At 37.1% G+C, this 20493-nt stretch overlaps 1 protein-coding gene across 9 annotated transcripts in view; it reads left to right on the top strand.

The window, feature by feature from the left end:
- Positions 1–748: 748 nt before the first annotated feature.
- VRK2 (VRK serine/threonine kinase 2) overlaps positions 749–20493 on the top strand; it is a 117093-nt gene continuing 97348 nt past the window's right edge. For 2 of the 9 annotated variants that reach the window (XM_078056532.1, XM_078056528.1), the window contains exons 1-2: positions 752–1049; positions 2681–2821. In XM_078056532.1, coding sequence (XP_077912658.1) covers positions 2686–2821 — 136 coding nt within the window. In that variant the 5' untranslated portion in view covers positions 752–1049; positions 2681–2685. Of the gene's footprint in view, positions 1050–1383; positions 1534–2680; positions 2822–20493 lie in introns of those variants that run through there. The other 7 variants (XR_013441805.1, XM_036117091.2, XM_036117092.2 and 4 more) reach the window with 7 other exon arrangements.

Below are 20493 nucleotides of genomic sequence, written 5' to 3'. Positions count from 1 at the left end.
TCCCCTAGGTGAGTTCTGATCACCCTGGCCTGTCTTCAGCAAGATTCCTGTTAACTCAGTTTAGCCAGACTACTCCTTGTATCTCTGACATTTCCTCTTAATAATTTTCCAACCGCTGACCCCCACCCCTTGGCTATAAATTCCCACTTTGCTGTCTTTGGCATTGAGTGCAGCTCTTTCTCCTATTGCAATAGTTTGGAATAACGTTTTCTTTTCCATTTTAACGAGTGTCGTTATAAATTTTTCTTTAACATACCTTATAACCTAAATACGGGTATTTCCAGTTCACAGAAAAAAGGCCCTCTGGAGGGCCTGGCTAGTGTGACTAGTTATGGGTAAGTGCTCAGTAAAGGCTCGCCCACTGATTTGGAAACTTTGGGTACTGAGAGAATACGGGAGACCTAAAATTCCTCCTACACAAATGCACCAAAGGGATCTGATGGCTCATCCTCCAGGCTCTGGCGGGCCAGGGTGTGCGGCAATCATACAGCCCCCTTTCCCTATGTAGACCCGGCGCTCGCTCTTCCCCTGGGCGTCTCTGGAGCGCGGGCGGGGCACCGGCACGAAAGCACCCGCCGCGGCCCGTTCGAAGCTTCGCGGCCCCTAGGCCTGGACTCCGCCCGGAGCCAGGCGACGCCGGGCTCGCCCCGCGCAAGCGGCGCGGGCGCGGGGACGTCAGCGTGGGCCCTTCCGAGGGCCGGCTCGGGCCGGGCCCGCCTCCCCGCGGGATTGGAGGCCCGCGGCCCCGCCCGGCCCCAAGAGCAGGCGGGAGGTGCCTCGCGCGGCCTGGCGGCGGGGGAAACCCGGGGCCGGGCCAGCCCTCTCTCCTTCCCGGTCCTGGGCGTCGGGTGGAGCGGCACAGCTGCGCCCCGCTCTCCGCCTGCCCCGCCCCGCCGCGCCGCTGGAGGAGCTGCCGTCGGGGTGAGCGCCGGAGCCTCCCGGCCCGGGCGGGGCCCTGCTTCCGCGGTTGGTCGCGCACTTTTTCCTAACTCGGAGCGAGAACCGGCGCCCCCTTCAACGCGCGTTAGCCCAGAGCGCCGGCCGGAGGGGTGAGGCGCGGGCGGGGGCGGGTTCCGCTTTTCGCCGGTGCAGGGAGAGCGTGAGGCGGGAAGGTAGTCTCCAGGCGCCGGCGGGCTTCGCGGCGGTTCGGCCCGGGCCTCCGAGAGTCGGGGGCAGGCGGGTGGCGGGCCGCACGGTGCCCCCGGCCCCAGCCACGGCCCGCCCAAGCCCGGTCCTGGCACGTGTTCAGGCCTCTGGACGCCGGTTTGTCGCCGGCAACTCGTGTGAGCGCTTTTCATAGTAGCCCTGGAAGGAACCCCAAAGCGGAGGGGCACCCGTGTCGGGGGCTGGCCTTGAGAAGAGGCCGCCGCTTGCTCCTCGGAACCCCGCCCGGGATGTGCAGTTTCAGCTTTCAAGTTCTGATGCCACGGACTTCCCTCCGAAACTGTGTTTATTCTCTTTATACTTACTCAGGATTTATGCCCTGCTGAAAAGTTGTTCTTTGAAGACTTTAGGTTTTAAGTCCGCAAATATGTATTGGACACCAGTATATATATATAAAGTATTGGTCAAGGGGAGCCCCCACAAAACTACCTGAAGCATAGTTCACCGTGTAAATTCCCTGTTTCCCTTGTGGTTGTGTTAGAAGGACAGGTGAATATCATTAAAGGTTTCAGCTGTGTTCCTTTGCTCTGAGACGCTGATGCTGAGTAAAAGATAGCAGGGCGTTGGATAAAAGTAAGTGAAGGAGGGAAGCCTTATTAGAAGGAACAGAAACTTTCTCATTCAGAAAAGGGGAAGATTATACAGCGAAAACTTTAACTTTCATTTCAAAGCACTCACCAGTTTTAAAATTTTTTTTCTTTGGAAATACTTAGAGGATTGCAACTACCTTCACATGTAAATTAGTTTCAGGAAGATATGCTGGTGTGTGTGTGTGTTTCCCTATGCAGTTTTCTCTTCCAACTAAAAATCTTTCATTGTGAAATTCACAAACCTGTGTCCACATGTAATTGGTTAATCTCTAAGGCAGGGCACTTTTCACTTTGATGAGGGTGGGGAAGACACAGGGTCTAAAGAAACAAAGAGTAGTGTGCTACCCCTGAAACTGCCCTGTGGCCTTGTGCTCTGAGAAGTTATATATCCGTGAAAATTCCGGGCTTACTTAAATATTTCCCGAGTACCTGCTCTGTGTCAGTGATGTGACTTGCTGTGCTTGGTGATATTTGTTGCCATTGTCCATGTTTTCCTAATCCAAAACTGTATTCTCTCCTAGTGACCAAAGACCTCATCTTTGATACTTAACGTTCTCAATGAAAGGAGTATTTGCATGTATATGTTTATTTTCTTTTTGTCATCGGGAATTGTAAACTCATTTCTTAGGGGATATTCTGCACTGTTAGTAGGTATTATAGACTCCCCTAAATGAATTTTGGACATGTTAAGTGAAGTTCAAAAGGTTTGTTTTTTTAGTATTAGTCCTTCTTAGATTTCAATGTTGTATGTGAAAATTCCAATTTGAATATAGTGTGTGGGCTTTCCCAAGTCCAACTGACCTCATGATCCTCATTTGTAGGAACCTGGGAAAGTGCCCCGTAGAAGACATTTTGAGAAATGTATTTTAACTGGACTTTTTGCTGTTTTTATTTTTAATGACTTATCTCAACCTTTCTGCCAACAGAAGTGATGCCACCAAGAAGAAGTGAGAAATACAAACTTCCTGTTCCACTTCCAGAAGGCAAGGTTCTGGATGATACGGAAGGAAAACAATGGATGCTGGGCAAAATGATTGGCTCTGGAGGATTTGGACTGATATATTTAGGTAAAGTATAAGTTACCAAATATTCTTGTATATGTGATGGAAACTGTGATCACTTAGTATTTTGAAAATTGAAACTTTGAATTACAATAGAATTCATAAATGTACTTTATTAAGTAAATGAGGATCATTAATGTTTACCAGAATGTCTGGTTTAAGACACGACTAACCCCATTCCTTGCTGTCCATGTTTTTCTGAATGACTCCTAGAAGACCTTCTAGAGCCTGGTTATAAAGTCCACCAGATAAATGTTGATGTTCTTTTCTGAGAGTGTGTTTTCCTGGAAACATTGCTTTTTATAGCTCAGAAACCACAACTGTCTAAATCCAAACACTCTGTGAATCTTAATCATTAATATTTAAGTAATACAGGGTTCTGGTCATTTCTTAACTAGGCTTCACTAGAGAATTGAGTCTTAATACCTCAAGGCATCTGTTGTGTGGAATGGATTAACTTCTCTCCTGTGCATCTAGATGGTACTAGTTATTTGCCATCCTTGATAAATGAGAAAATAGATGCTCAAAATTATTTTTTGTTTTCTTTGGTACAGATAAGGAACTCTAGTTGAATATATTTTTACACTACATTTAAAAATTTTTAAATTACACTGAATTTAAAAGGATCGTTCAGGGCTACCTTAAATATGTAGTTAATTGATCAGAACTATCCGTTACATGCCTGGATTTAATTAATAAAATAAGATAAATATTAGTGATTAAAAAAAATTACCCTCAAGGATAAATTCTCCTAAATGGATTGACTCATTACATCTGTTCTTAGAGGAGTTTAAAAAGCTGGTAAAAGACCTCCACTGGGGGAATCTTGGATTCCTCATTAAATGTTTCAGACAGTAGGGAAGGAAAGACTTTGCCTCTACTCTCCTAGGTTCGAGAGCTGGGTTTATGAAATAAACTGACAACAGGAGAAGAGCTACACCAATTTACTAATTTTTAATGTTATGTGCATGGGGAGATCACAGAGAAAAAAAAAGTGAATACCCCCAAAGAGCAGTGAGATTTGAGAGCTTATACACTGTCTTACTAGGGGAAAAGGAGAGGGGATGGAGGTCACTTAAAGGACAGTAAATGATCTTTAGGAAAGATGAATGGGCCCTTAGGAGAATAGATGGGAGATATGATAGTTTGTGACAAAGTTTGTCTGGAAGTGGTATCAACTTCTAATCTCTTGTGGTAAGAGTAGTTTTTTTCTGGTTGATGAAACTTCCCTGGAGGGAATTTATAACAATTGAGTCTTTTTTGGAGGATCTGTCTTTATGCAAATAAAGGGAGTTCAGAGAAAGCCTCTCCCTGCACTTGCTCCTTTTCGGGTACCCTCAGCCCAAGATAATCCTTAGGCCGAAGAGGCATAGTTTAGTGTGGCGTATTTCACCACCCTTCACAAACATGTTTCATGAATCACAATGAATAAAGCTCCCATTCTGATAGAATTGTCATTTTGAACAAATGAATGAAATTCGGTAAAAAGGTAACTCCTTATTAATCATCTCAGTGTCTAATCAAGTTGGGAAGATAAGACCAACACCCACAAAAATGTATGGGTTAGAGAACGGTGTCCTTATCGAAAGAGTTTGAACTTGCTTAAAAAATGCCGTGATTCTGAGTGCTAGGTTGTGAGTGCCGTAAGCAGCACCGTGCAGGAGAAGGTCACTTATGTAACTTAAAGTTTTCTAAGAGCCACATTAAAAAAAGTAAAAAGAAACAGGTGAAATTTATTTCACTGATATAATTTAATCCAATACATCTAAAATATTTTTCCAACATGTTATCAATATTTTTTTAAAAAGAAATTATTTCTAGTTACAGTCTTTAAAATCCAGGGTATATGCATTCCCATTTCAAGAGCTCCATGGCTACATCTAGCTAGTGGCCACCATACTAGATGGTACAGATAAAGACCATAGGAGTATACTTAGAGTCCGCAGAGAGTAGAATTCCCCATAAAATACGTGTTGACTGAGACTTTGAATTAGTGAATTCTCTTGTATAGCAAAGAGCTAAGATCTCTCGTATACTGTGCTGACTCAAAGTCAGAGATAGGGAGTTGAATAAATTTCTGTTGTCGCTGAGCTATAGCCTTGGATCTCATGGCTTATCAGTTATACTTTTAGATTTCTAATATTTCAATTATTTGAGTAATTTCAAAGAAATACAGAAAAGCATGGGTTGTAATGAACTTATTCCTTTTCTTTTTTAAAATATAAATATATAAAATGTTAATATGTATTTAAATGTATTTTAAAAATTAAACATAGGTCTATATACATATACATACATTCACTACTTGTGTGGTTCCTGTTGTGAAAAAGAAATTTGCTCAGGCATGTGCTCTATTTGTCCCTATTTAAATACAAAAAAGTCTTTGCTTCTTTCAGTCTAAGTATATGTCACATATTTTTTACTTATTTTTTCTCACTATCAAAATAATATTTGTTTTACAACAATTTTTTTAAAGATTTATTTATTTTAGAGAGGGGAGAGAGAGCATGAGCAGGAGCGGAAGAGGGAGAGGGAGAGAGAATCTCAAGCAGACTCCATGCTGAGCATGGAGCCTGACGCCCGGCTAGATCTCACGACCCTGGGATGACCACCTGAGCCAAAGCCAAGAGTCCTATGCTTAACTGACTGTGCCACCCAGGCACCCCTGTTTTACAGCAATTTTTAAGGTTCCATATGTCATACTGTACCCCTACTATCTGAATGTTAGAACCTGGATCCTGGGAATACTAGCAAGTGCATGCCACTGGGGAAAGATTTTGAAGAAATGTTTAGCTATTTTGAGGTAGAGGCTCCATACTTCAGAATATCTAATAAAGCTGTGTGTTCCAGATGTTGTCAATGTTCCATCCAGAGTGGCACTTGTAAATCATAGGATCAGCTCTTTAATGAGATGCCATCAGCAATCACTTCATTCAACTTAGTTTTTACTAATTATTTTCAAAGTCATCTAAGCAAATTCATATGAAATTGTATCATATTTTTCACTTTACCATGTTTCTCATCACTTCCTGTGTATAAGTGAAGAAATTCAGGTTTTCCTTAACAACACCTTTGTGTCCAGCTACCTTCTTTCCAGGTGTTCTTCTTTCCAGATACACTGTTTCGTCAGACACTTCCTCAGCATTTGTTGCCTGAGGCTGGGAAGAAGCCAGCTGCCATGTCCAACTCATTGTGCATGTCCAGCTGTCCTCTGGCTTTGAGATCAGTAGCCAAGGCCTTTGAGGAATCATCAGCTGAGAGTCAAGGGGAAGGGACGGAGAATTTTGGTATTTGCTCTTGACTTGGACAAATAATGTGCCTATATAGCATTAATAGAAATAGTTATAAGAGGGAAAAGAAAGGTCTGAATACAAGAACAAAGCCAAGGTTATTTCTTTATATATGAAAAGAAAGGGGGTGGGAGGAAGCTGGTTCAGGGAATGGGAAAATTGCTGTCATTTTAGTATCAACTAAGTGAAAAAGTTTTAAACTTCCAGGGAAGGAGAGAGAACTGAGTCTGAATTCATCTTTACCGCTAGGTGCAACACAGACGCAGAATTGCATAAATGAGGGCATGGGTTTTGGTGTTAGGCAAATCTGGATTGAATTCTGACCTAAGACATTTAGAAACTGAATGACTTCCACCTAGTCACAAGACTGTTTCTATACTGTATCACTGAGATGGCAATAATTGTGAGGATTAAATAAAGTAATGTTTTTAAAGAACTTGGAGCTTAGTAAGCACTTTAATGTAATGTATTTATTTATTTATTTGGAAACACCTATCCTCATTGATTAGCTGAATCCCAGGTTCAGTGTCTGGTGCCACAGGTGATTAGGATGGTGACAAAGACATCCATTGGAGGGATTTTCCATTTATCCTGGCATGGATTGTGATCGATTTGGCTACCGATATTGTAAACTAAGAACATAGAGAATGCCATTGGAAGACTATGACATTTTACTTACTGACCTAAATATTTTTACCCCTAAAATTTATAATAATAGCCATGATGACATAGTAAAAAGTTCTCATTGAAGTTGAATCTCATGTACTTCAGATATGGAAGATACTGGGTTTCAGAAATTAGTAAAAAAAAAAAAATTCAGGAAAACAAAGTTATATGTAATAAACTTAAGCTGAATTCCTTTGAAGGCTTATATGAGTAAAAACAGAGATTATTTATCTGCAGAAGTTTTAGTTTTTTGAAGTCGGGCATAGCAATGACCAGTTAGCATCTTTGGAATATCAAGCACAGAGTAGATGTTCAACAGTTATTTGCTTGAGAGATTGAGACTGAGGTTGGGATATTCAACCTGCACAAGCCAGTCTTCTTTATTCCCTTCCATAATTACAGATGTCAACCCTTAATTCCAGCCTGTAATTTTACAGAGGTACCTTAGTGGCAAGAAAAGCTGAGACAGTTATTACAACATCATCTGATAGAATCTATATATGCTTTATTGCCATAAATCAATAGCATTATTTTTTATAAAGAGTAACACATTATTATAACTAAAATTAACCTCTGGTGAAGCCTTAAGATCGAATCACTTATCCATGGATAAATGTGTAGACTTTATCTAGGTGATGGTCATACATATTTTGGGTCATGTCTTCAGATTAGCTCTATTTTGTTTTAGAAATATAGAAGAAAACTTTTTTTTGAGGGGAGTGAGGAACCAGGGTAGCTTAAGTAGGATTTTTAGAAATTATCAAAGTTTAACTCCCTTATTGATAAGGAAACAGACTTCTATTTTTGAAGAAATAGAAAAGATTACTTACGCATGTGTAGTTTTTACTTATTTTACTTTTTTGTTCACAGTAATGGATTCATTGTGAAGGTATGTAGAATAATGTTCAGAAGAGCCCAATGATAATGCACCAGAGTTATTGGAACACTTAGTGCTTTATTATACTTTGCTATATTGTGTTATTTTGGCAATGTCTTATAGAGAAGGCTTTGGGGAAAACAGTCTTACCTGACACAATGCAACATTATGGTGCCACTAGGATTGTAACTAGAAAATTCTGCAAACAATACTGTGGGGGTGAAAAGAAGAAGGAAATAAACACGAAAAAGGGAAAACTTGTATTAGAAACTATAGTATATATGATAAAGTAGTTATCAGATGAGGGTGTGGAGAGAGATACTCACAAGAGGAAGGAATCACTGGGATCTTGTAAATTTAATGCACCTGTTAGACCTTTACACAAGAAATAGAAGTCTGTAGGAGACGTATTTTAATTTTGTATTTGCTGTCCATAGGCTATTAATTTTGAATTTTTAGAGAAAAAGGAGTGTTCATGTGCCTATCAGTCAAGAAATCTAAATATTTACAGAAGTTTGGGTTTTTTGTATGAAAAGGGAGAGTTCTTCTAAGGCTTAGCTTTTGCTTGTCTTTTTCATTTTAAGTATCTGATCTTCTTTTTAACATATATTATGGTTCTTCATTTTTAGCAGTTTTACTGTCAAACTCTTTTGCCTTCAGGGAAGATTTACAAACTGCTGCATTCTTCATTGATTTCTATATTATGTTTCTTCTACTGCACCTGTTACTATCCTGTAACTGTTTATAGTGGTCAAGGTTTTAAAATTTGAAACCTATTGCTATAGGGAAATTTCTTCTTCATGAAATGAGCTCACCTCTATTGCCACACAATAAAAGAACTCTCAGTTTTTGAGAGCTTCTGGCTTCTTTATGAAATATGGATAGACTTTGCTTCTGAAGTGTTTTTTTTTTTTTCTTTCGATATGGAAGAGGAATAAATAGTAGGTATGGTCTTTCTTTTAAGACACAGGAATATCCATGTTTATAAAACAAAGGAGAGGAAAATTAAACTCTGAAGCTCTAAATGCAAGAATTCACTAGAAAATAGTTATTTAGATGATGAAAATTTGTCCACCATTCACACTTAACGATATAGAAGTGTTTATGGATTGCATACTGCTTAGGTACTTGGTTTTGCAATTAGTGCTTCTTCAGAATGTTTGTCCCTTTTAACTCCAATACATGGACTGAACACACTGTACAATATTCTACATGAAAGAGTGTTTTAGGAGAAAAGACAGAAAACCCAGCCATTATTTCAAGACAATTGTTGAAGATTTCCACTGTTTCTTTTAAAAGGATGGACTTCAGTTAGACTTTTCTTTAATGTCTCCAATCAAGTAATCCTTGAGGAAAATGCTTCCGTAGAAAGACATCCATTGAAGGCCAGAAACATCTACAGATGCAATGTGATCCCAAGCAATGAAGCATGTGGCCCTTCATTGGCATTATATGATAACAGGAGGATCTTCTGGCAGAAGAGCTGACTTTTGCTGCGTTCTGCATGCTGCCCCTCCAAACCCATCTTTGATTGGCACCTATGCCCTATTGAAACTGGCATCACACCTTCTGAATGGGCACAGTGCCAGGCTAGCAGATGGGTATGGGCAAAAGCATGCCAGAAACCCAGTATGTGCATCAAGTTTAAGTATTAGGGGCCCAAACTCTCATCCAGGGATATAAAAACTGCAGTCTGTTGAGAGCTTTTTGTGCTTAAGGTTAAAGGACATGCCATTTCTACTCCAGCTTAGAGGTTGATTAATTTTGAAAGTCAAACAGGAGCTCCCGTGGCTGTGTCAGGCACAGTTCTGTCTTTGGTGAATGAGAATTACTAGTTCATGTAGGGAAGAGAAAGTATTGTAATGAAGTTTCCAATGAGAGTGTCTCTCCTGCAAGTGCCTCCAGCACTTAAGCAGCATGCATTCAGTGGAGATGAATATTTCTGTTCTCCAGCAGAGCCAGGTGCAGTCAAAGCCAGATCTTCAACCTGCTGCAGTATAGAACCCTAAATTTAGAAAGGGCAGGCAAAGTTGGGAAGAACTCCTTGGTGGCAACTCTCACCATGAGTTGATGAAGCTTCACGAAAGTGTATAAAGGAGCTGAAGGAAAAAGTCCAAACAAAAAACCTTCAGAATACTTGAGCCTGAAACCAAAAGATCTTTAGCACACCAAAGGAAAAAGTTTGGTTCTTTATCCTCAATGCAGAAATTCTTCTGAATTTTATATCAATAAAAACTTAGTTTACCAAAATGTTAGAATCAACTTAATGCATAAGTAACAAAGTTTTCTATTCTAACATTTATTTCATTGCATGTCTATCATGTATATAAACTTCACTTCTTGAATAATGGATTTTGCATAAAATTGAGTTCTAAATATCATATTCCTTATGATCGTCTCACACCAACTACAGAACTGGGCAAAAAGAAATGGGGGGGGGCCATCATTCCTTGTGATCTCTTTAATCCCATCCCCTAAATGCCCTTAAATTTACAGGAATGCCTATCAGGCCAGCTGTGGCCAAGAGAAGCTTTTCCTAATCGCCTTATAGCCATTGCCTTTTCTTTTCCACTGTGTAAACTTTATCTATGGAACAGATTCCATGAGACCGTTGTGAATACTTCAACGTATTCAAAACATATAACTGCCACAAATTAAACTACTAAAACTAAAGCTGGTGCATTGTCACTGCCAAGTAAAGCTGGCACGTCCCTCTGTCAGACTGCGGGAGAGTATGCCATATAGTCCTCAGAAAACACAATTCATCCAGAAGCACTCTTGTCACTTGCTCTGATATTAAAACAGAGAAAGTGACATTAATTAAAGAAGTGACACGAGCCAACAAAGGCAATGAAATTCTAAGCTTTGGCTCATGTGCAGACCTTATTCCAACTTACTCTGCTTAGGTATCGTGGCCATTTCTGGGGTAGTGCGGCTACTTTTCCCCTTCCTCCCCTCGTCTCCCCATTCGGAAACATCATTTGCAAGCGACTAAAATTTTATATCCAAGGTTGGACTAGCCAATCGGTGCACTGGTAGTTCTTGCAGGGTTTCCCAGAATCGGAGTGTGATGGCACGTGCTGCATTTACTGCACTTGGTAGCTGCACGAGAAAAACAACAACTAGAGGCAGAGGAGAGCTGGTCTAACAAAAAGGCAAGCCACGGCTAAACAGAGTGGAGTACCTAGATTTGGTAGACTGGGAGCTAGGGGAGTCTGGTGCTCGGATGGGTTGTGAAAACAAATGGTGGCCGGTGGCCCTTATGGAAATTAACACGTGGAAGAGGCAAGCAGGGGAGTACCCCCAACTTTCCTCTCTTTGTTTCCCTGGCGTGTTCTTTCACAGTGCCTATCGTGGTTTCACAGGATTACTGTTTGCATACTCTTGTATTCACCACTATCCCCCGACACTAGATTATAAACTCCTTGCAGGCCTTCTCTCTGAGTGCCAAAGCGAGGCCTTGCATTCAATAGTTTTTCAAAAATGATGGGTTGAATTAACTCTAGAACTAGTCTGTTAATGGGAAAAAAAAATTGGCCCACCAACTAGGTTATCGGAGATGAGATTTTGTGCTGTATATACTATAAGATGCAGTATGTGTGTAAGGCCCTGTAGTTTTAGATTTAGAGACATTATTTTGTATATTTTGGGGGGAGAGAAGTATCTGTTCATTTTCTTTTCAAGTATATTTTTAAAATATAAGAAACCATATACTTAATCTGTAGATTATAGGATTTATTGGGAAAAGTCTACTTTGCTAATGCGTAGTGTTGGGAGTTAAAAAATGGACTTTGTATTGAAGACAGTTTTGTATCTAGAACAAAACAGTACTGAGTAGCACTTAATTGAATTCATCCAGAAGCACCTAATAGCAGACCTAACAGCAAGTATAAACTTTTGTGGAGAAAATGGATGGATGTTGTTTGTTGTTAAATGGATTGATTTGTAGGCATGTAACATGCATAAGAAATCTGCTTTTCAAAGAATGTAAACACAACTTTAACAGAAAAAAAAATTACTGGAATTTCTTTTAATTCAAGTGAACGAAAGGTTTGATGAAGAGTTGTGTACATAGTCGGAAGCTTTTGTGTTATGGTTCCTGGGCAGAGGTATTTTGTATTTGAGATCAGGAATTTTCTGTCTGTGTAATTAGTCATGAGGTTTCATGTACGTTTTTCATATGAGGCAGACAATGGCTTCAAAGAGACAGCAGTTCTGCAAAGGAGCAAGAAAAGAAGGCCAAAGTTGACACACACGGAGGCAAAACAGTGGAAGAAAAATCAACACGTTTTGCAAAATCAATCATCGAAAATGTGTCAGTGTTCAGGAGACTGTCTTTAATTTGCAATCCAAGTGAAAAAGAGTATTTAAATAGGAGAGGCAGTATTATTGAGCCCAGCATGCCTGCTACCACTTGTTTGACTAGCTCAGAATAGAACACTGAGAGGCAAGGGCTCAAAGTTAAATGAACATTTATACATTTTAAAATCAAATGAAAGATTCAGAGTATATTCATGAATTAAATTTTTTTTTTCAGAACCCTAAATTTAATCAGCTGGAATTACTTTTAAAGTGTCATTCTATTTAACTTTTGGGAATGATGAATTCGCCTTCTAATAGGGATGCTGTATTTTATCATGGAGATGAAACAAACTGTCTTTTGTTAATTATTCCCCAGAGACACTGGCCATTTTTCTCATCTATGCTCAATGTGGAGCAAAAGCAGCTTTCCCCAAATTTATTTTAAGCAAGAGCAATTGGAAGCTACAACATGTATGAAAGAGGCTCGTGGAGAGCATAGCTTCCATTGTAGGTGTTCTGAGTGCCACCTAATGACGTTCTTCGAGGTAATGTTACCAAAGCCTCACTCAGGAGCCCATGAACGGAGAACATAGAAAAGTAGAGAAGAATGAAAGAGCAAATCTGCAGTAAAGAATAGCAAATGAGTCATAATGTGTCTGTGGCATCCAATAACTGCCATGGATAGTTCTTTAAATCTTTTTTAGGAAATCATTATCAACATCAACTACTACTGAAATCTCTCATGTAGTGCATGCCACGCTCTGTGTTAAATGCTTTACATGCATTATTTCATTTAATTCTTCCAGTAAACTAATAAGGAAGATATGGAGGCTTAGGGGGAGGTTAAGTAATTTACTTGCATGCCACAGTTTTAATAATTGTCTCCATCTACATTTGAACTCAGGTCTCTTTGCTCTACTAATTGATGTCCTTTGTCAAAGAACACTTTGAATTTATTGCTAGCCAGAGAAAATAGTTGCAAATGACATGCTTTTGACATGCTCATTTCTAAAATAACCGTGAAATATCTAATTGATAGTATTGGCAGCTAATTTAAGAAATCTGTTAGTGATGATGCTGATAATGGTGTCATTTTCATTCAGATTGACAACTCGAGGTGTAGAGCATCAGTGATATGTTTTTAATATTAAGTTCACAAAATCTGTGGAAGAACATCTGATATTTATAGTAAATCTAATGCTAAGAACTGGAAAAATACATTAAAAATGTACTATACGTAGGTCAAACAATATTTTTGTGAACAAAAGTGAGAATAGTCAACCAATAGTGCATACAAATTAATAAGAAAGATTTGGTGGATTTTTTGCTTTTTGAAAAATGAGTAATTTTATGCATTTGTTTTGAGTCTAATAAGCAGCAGGAAGATCAAAAGAAGCCTCTTTAAATCCCTATGATACAATTTTAAATAAGCACCATGTAAAAATAGATACTTTAACAAATACTGGATTATTCGTGACCATGGCTTCTTTTCATTGGATAGTAAAGATATGCTATTGAGAAAACTAGGTCTTTTAAGAGTAAAACAAAACATTTAGATATGTGGAATCTTGATAAAGAATATGTTTTCATATAGAATTTGTCCAGATACCAAAATACTTAATTTGTAATAGAAGTATAGTTTTTAGAAAATTATTTAATTCCTTCAAGATACTATTGTATAATAGTGATTTATTACAAATCTATAAATGATTTTATTGAAAAATTGTAACATTTCATGCAGGGTCATATCTTTAGGTGTTTTTGTGGAAAAGAGATATTTAAAAAGTATTGCAATGCTAGTTTTTATGCTAGAATCCCTTTTTCTTTGGAGTATATACATAGCAAGGGAAAGAATGAACAAAATATCATATTACATTAGAATATTTGTTTTTGAGCACTTATGGTGCTAATGGGGTTATTAATTTCCGTTTCTTGAAAATGTGAAGAAAAGCTATTCGTTATACCTGATCTTGTTTCTGTTAAAAGATCACGTGTTCCAATTCTAATATAGATCTCCAGTGTCAAATGTATTAACAGTTGAGAATGAGTATTAGTTCTGTAAACCTTCCATCTTACAATGTGTTAGGAAGATGGTAAAGAAAAAGTAGTAAGACCCATTAAAAAAATCCCCACATGATACATTTCAAGAAAAAATGAGAAGAAAGCAAAAGAAAGTTGTATATCTAATGAGCTTACATTGCCATGTGATGAAAAGAGGAAGAAAAAAACTGTGTAGACTCTATAATATCAGAATTTCTACTCCAGCAGAAAGCTTTTGAACAAGTATAACTGTTCAGAAATTTAGTGTAACATAAATTGAATGCATTATGGAATATTGGTAAAAATAGAGGTTTTTATTGGGAGAAGGACATTTAAGTTCTTTCTGACCCTGAAATTCTGTGAGATCCTAAAAGGCTGTGAGAGATACTGAAACATGGATAGAGGCTTTACGGAAAATTAGTTGTACTATTAATGAACGAGCAAAGCAAATCTGTGTCAGAGAAAAATGACCTAAAGAGATCATCAAGAAGAAAAATAATAGCACTATTATCTGTCTATGTAATATATCTTTGGATGATAAGAATATCACATGAAAAGGTAAAGACCTGAAAAATAGAGACCATAATTAAAGAGAGAAAGATTTCCCTTATTTGAAACCTAATTTCAGCATGAATATTAGAAAGTGTTTCAAAAAGTGCAGGTGGGACTAAAGTCCTTACATAGTAGGTTTTTAAACGAAATACAAATTTTACAATATGATTTTAGGAAAGGAGGACAAGAACCATGTTAACCCTTAATTCATAGGCTGAAAATACAAAGACTTCATGATAGCTAAGAGAAATATGGCTATCATTCCAGTATATTACCTGACCAAATTAAATGTGTCTTAAGAGATAGGAGGGAGTGTTTGAGGTCTTAGGAAATCTGAAATTATTTAGTAACAGGTTAGCATGAAAATAAAGTACACTTGAAAGTATATAATTGGAAGAGACTTATAAGAGGTAAATGAATTAAAATATTAGAAGATTTGATGATACAAAGTACAACCAGTTTAGTGAAAATCGTTATGAACATAGAATTTTATAATGCAGTCCATATTTCTAAAGTAGCTTAATGAACCGTGGTTAGTAATTATGGAGTTAAAAGTTAAACAAAAAAAGTTAAATTACATATCAATCCTTCAAGCAAGCTCAAAATGTATCTAGTTAGTAATAATGAAAATATCTGAATTAGAGTGTATCAGTGTTGGGTGTTTGAGAAATAGGTAAATGGATTGAAAAATAGTCTACCATAGAATGAAGTAAATATGAAGTATGTACCACTACCAGTAAGCAACTGGCAAAGAACCACAAGGAAGAGTAACAATAATATAAATTTACAGAGCATTACAATTGCCAGTTACTGTATTAGATAAAAACAGTCTAAAATCCTTTACCAGAGTATCATTGCCAAAAATCCCTTATCAGTTGTCAAAGAGAAGTACTTTATTTTTTAAAAATTTTTATTTATTTGAGAGAGAGTGCATGAGCAAGCAGGCACGGGGAGGGGTAGAGGAGGAAGGAGAGGGAGAGAGAGAATCTCCAACAGACTCCGTGCTGAGCGTAGAGCCTGACATGCGGCTGTATTTCACGACCCCGAGACCGTGACCTGAGCTGAAATCAAGTCAGAAGCTTAACCGACTGAGCCACCCAGGCGCCCCCACCCCAAAAGAGAAGTACTTTAAACAATAAAATATACCTGAAAAGATCAAAGTTTTTCATGCACATGTAAATAAAGAGTAAAATAAGCAGGGTTTTTGTTGTTGTTGTTATTGTTCTACATTCGATAGTAAAATCACTAAAAAGAGCTAAATGAGGACATCATAAAATGGCAGAAATTTAATAAAGCCAAGTGAAAATGTAATGATAGAATTTAATATGACCAGAATGCTACTGTTTATGCTTAAAGCAAAAGAGAGCAAAAATCTAGCATTTAGTAAGAAATTATTACAAATGTAGTTATGACTGATGTTGTTACAAACTCAGAAGGTAACAAATCAGTTACCCATAGGTCTTCACAGTTGTCTGTAATGGAGCCTGGTCTGCAGGTGAGATGGGTAGAGTCTCTGGTCCCTCCACCCATGTTTCAGCCTGAGCATTTCTGCTTTGGTCTGTGTATCAAGCTTTTGAGGAACATTCTGTCACTAAAAGAGTTTGAAGATAACTGTGCTATAATATTTAATAAGCTACAAAGTTGAATATGCAATTAATAAATAATTTATATTTGGAGGGGATTTAATAACCTTATAGAGAATAAGCTTTTTTTTTTTTTTTTTTTTAACCAACGATGCAAGAACTCATTTTCAAAATTAAGGGTGTGGTGATATAGTAAATATTTTTTAAAATGTAATTTTTATATGTCATAGTCTTGGATTCACTGCTGGAAATAAATACTAGGATCAACTTGCTTGTTCTGTTTTGGGATTCTCACCAGCATTCTTTCGAGTTTCTATATATGCAAATTGTTTATTGAAGTCCCACCTTCCGCTTGAAGCCTACTGTTGTTATCCTTTTTGTATTTTTTGCCAGCGTTGTACACTGTGTATTTGTTTTCAAAATCATTTTTGCCTCTTTGTCATTAAGCAGTATATTCTACTTCATATTATGATTATATATTGTATCTTTTTGTTAATATTATTCTAAAATTGATATAGAGAAAAATTAAAAAAATTTTCATCTGTGTACATCTCTATGGATTTTACCGTACCACAACAGTTAGGGTACAAAATAGGTTCATCATCCCTAAAATCTTCGTTTAGTTACACTCCTTCCTTAGCTCTAACCAGTGGCAACCAATGATCTTTTCTCTGTCACTAAAATTTTGTCTTTTTAAGAATGTATAGAATTCCTACCAATGGGATCATACAGTATGTAACCTTTTGAGATTGGATTTTTTTCACTTAGCATAGTGCCTTTGAAATTCATCTAAGTTGTGTGTTTCTGTAGTTCATTTATTTTTATTGCCAAGTAGTATTGTACTGTAAGGAGGTACCACAGTTTGTTTATTCTGCCACTGAAGGACATTGGGGTAATGTGATTCCTTCAACTTTGTTCTTTTTCAAAATTATTTTATCTCTTCTAGTTCCTGCCTCTCTGTATACATTTTTAAATGAATTTACCTGTATTTATTAAAAAAAGACAAAAACAAAAACACAGAACTTTGCTGAGATTTTGGTTGGCATTGACTTAAATCTAAATATAAATTTGGAGGGAATTGACATTTTTACTATGTGGAGTATTCCAATACAATATGTTTCTCCATTTCTTTAGGTCTTTTATTTCTTTCATCAGCATTTTATAGTTTTTAGCATAATTGGTCCTGTACATGTACTGTTAGGTATATATGAAAATTTTGTTTTTCTTTCTAAATTTTTGGTGCTGTTGAAAGTGGCATTGTTTTTATAATTTTGGTTTCCAGTTGTACATTATTAATACATAGAAATACAATTGATTTTTGCATGTTGACTTTATTTCCCATGACTTTGGTAAACTTAGTTATCCTAGGATATTTTTTTCCAGATTGGGATTTTCTGTATGGATAATTGTGTCTTCTGCAAATAGGGACCACTTTATTTCTTCCTTCCAATATATATGTCTTTATTTTTCTTGACTCACTGCACTGGCCAAGACTGCTAGTACTTTATTGAATAGGAGTGGTGATAATGGATATCCTTGACTTGTTCCCAATTTTGGGGAGGAAGCTTTCGGCCTCTCATCGTTTAGTATGATGTTAACTATAGGTTTTTTTGTAGATAGTCTTTATAAAGTTGAGGAAGCTCTCCCAAAAAAAAGTTTTTTTTTTTGTTTTTTTTTTTTTTATCATGAATGGGTATTACATTTTGTCAAATGTTTCTGCATCAATTATGATTGTGTGGTTTTTCTTATTCAGACTTCATATGGTGGATAACAGTAGTTTCCTTTTTTTTTTTTTTTTTTTGCATCAGCGTTATGAGGGCCATTGGTCTGTAGTTTTTCTTTTTCCTACTGATTTTGTCTGGATTTGATTTCAGGGTAATGCTGGGTTCATAAAATGAATTGTGAATTATTCCCTCCTTTTCTGCTTTCTGGAAGTGAATATGTGGAATTGGTATTCTTTTTTAAATGTTTTGTAGAACTATGCAGTGAAGTCATTGGGCTTACGGATACTTTTTTCCAGAAGTTTTTTTTTTTTTTAACTTGATTTTAATTTGATTAGTAGTTTTAGGACTAATTTGGTTGTTTTTATCTTAGGTAACTTTTGGTAGTTTGTGGTTTTTAGAGAATTGCTCCACTGAATCTAAATTGTCAAATTTATATGTGTAGAGTTCATAATTATACTTTTAATGTCAACAGGTTCTATAGTGATGTTCCCTCTTCCATTCCTGATATAGATTATTATTATCTTTTCTCTTTTTTTTGTCAATCATGATATGGGTATATCAATTTTACTGAGCATTTCAAAGAAACAGCCCTTGGGTTCATTATTGACTCCATTGTTTTTCTTTTTCAATTACATTGATTTCTGTTTTTTCTTTATTATTACCTTCCGTTTGATTTGGGTGTAGTTAGCTCTTTTCCTAGTTTTGTTAGGTAGAAACTTATTTGAACGTGTCTTCTCTTGTAGCATAAGTATTTCATGCTACAGTTTCTAAGCCCTTCTTTGGTGGCATCCTAACATTCTGATATGTTGTACTTGTCTTATATATTACCACTGTATTCATTGAAAATCCTCCAGACCATATTATAATTTTTACTTCAACTATGAAATATATTTTAACTGAAGAGAATCAACATTTCCCCAGATACTTACCATTTTTTATCTTCTTTTATTCTCAGTAGTGTGCATTTCCTTGTACAATTTTCTTTTTTTCTGAATATCTTTCTCTAGCAATTCTTATATAGCAGGTCTGCTGGCTATGGATTCTTTCAGTTTTTCTTCACTTGAGAATGTCTTAATTTTGCCTTAATGCCTGAAGAAGTTTTTGGTGGATATTGGATTGACAGCTTTTTGTTTTTTCCCCAATACTTCAAACATGTTTCCTCTGGTCTTCATGGTTTCCTCTGGTGTTTCCTCTGGTCTTCATGGTTTCTGATGAAAAATCCAGTCATTTGAGTCATGTTCCTCTCTAGTTAATGTATTGTTTTACTCTGGCTCCTTTCAAGGTTTTTCTTTGTTTTTAGCTTTCAGCCATTTGATTAGATGTATCTGGGCATTGATTTCTTTAAGTTTATCCTGTTGGGGATTCACTGCACTGTCGGTTTTTGTATATATAAAACTTGGGATGTGTCAGCCATTATTTCATCAAATATTTTTTCAGCACCACACTCTTCTTTACGTCTGGAACTCCAACACCATGATTGTTAAAATGTTTTGTTGTTGCCTACAGATTCTTGATGCTCTTTGTAATTTTTCTGTATTCTATCTTGCTGCTTTTCAGGTTGGACAAATTTTTTTAGGCCATCATCAAATTCAGTGTTTCTTTCACATGTCATCTCCATAATCCTATTTAGCCCATTCATGAATTTCTTTTTTTCTTTTAATTTTTGGTCATTGTGTTTTTCAATTCCAAAAGTGCCATTTGATTTTTCTTTGTATCTTCTATGTTTTTACTGCACTGGTATGTTTCCATTTATGCCAAATGTGTTTGCCTTTACTTGCTGGAGCATTTTTGTAATAGCTGCTTTAAGGTCTTTGTCAGATAGTTCCAATATCTGTGTATAATTTTGGCATTGTTGGCTTGAATTGGTGTGGTACATTTGTTAACTGAAGTCCATAATTTACATTAATATTCACTTGTACAGTTTATGGGTTTTGACAAATGCATAGTATCATGTATCTACCATTATAGTATCATAAAGAATAGTTTCACTGCCCTGAATTTCCCCTGTGTTCCATCTATTTATCCCTCTTCCCCCTGCCCCTAAACTCCTGGAAACCAGTGGTTTTCTCACTGTTTATAGTTTTCCCCTTCCCAGAATGGTATATAGCTGGAATCATACATTATGTAGCCATTTCAGACTGGCTTCTTCACTAAGCAGTATGCATCTAAGTTACCTCTGTATCTTTTCATGGCTTAGTAGCATGTTTCTTTGTATTGCTGAATATTTCATTATGTGGCTATATCACAGATTGCTTATCCATTCACCTGTTAAAGGGCATCTGGGTTGTTTCCTGTTTTGGGCAATTACGAATAAAGCTGATATAAGCATTCGTGTGTAGGTTTTTGTGTAGACATAGTTTGCATCTCCTTTGGGTGAATACCTAGGAATGTGATTCTTGGATCATGTAGTAAGACTGTGTTTAGCTTTGTAAGAAACTGTTAAACTGTCTTCCAGAGTGGCTGTACCATTTTGCATTTCCACCAGCAATGAATGAGAGGTCTTTTTCTTTTCGTTTGAATGAGAGTTTCTATTGCTCCATATCCTTGTCAGCATTTGATATGGTCAGTGTTTTGGATTTCAGCCATTCTAATAAATGTGTAATTTTATCTTATTGTTGTTTTAATTTGCAATTCCCTGATGACA

The sequence above is a fragment of the Halichoerus grypus genome, chromosome 10, assembly GCF_964656455.1.
Source record: "Halichoerus grypus chromosome 10, mHalGry1.hap1.1, whole genome shotgun sequence".
In the NCBI taxonomy this organism is placed as follows: domain Eukaryota; kingdom Metazoa; phylum Chordata; class Mammalia; order Carnivora; family Phocidae; genus Halichoerus; species Halichoerus grypus.
This window is presented reverse-complemented; position numbering and strand designations above follow the sequence as displayed.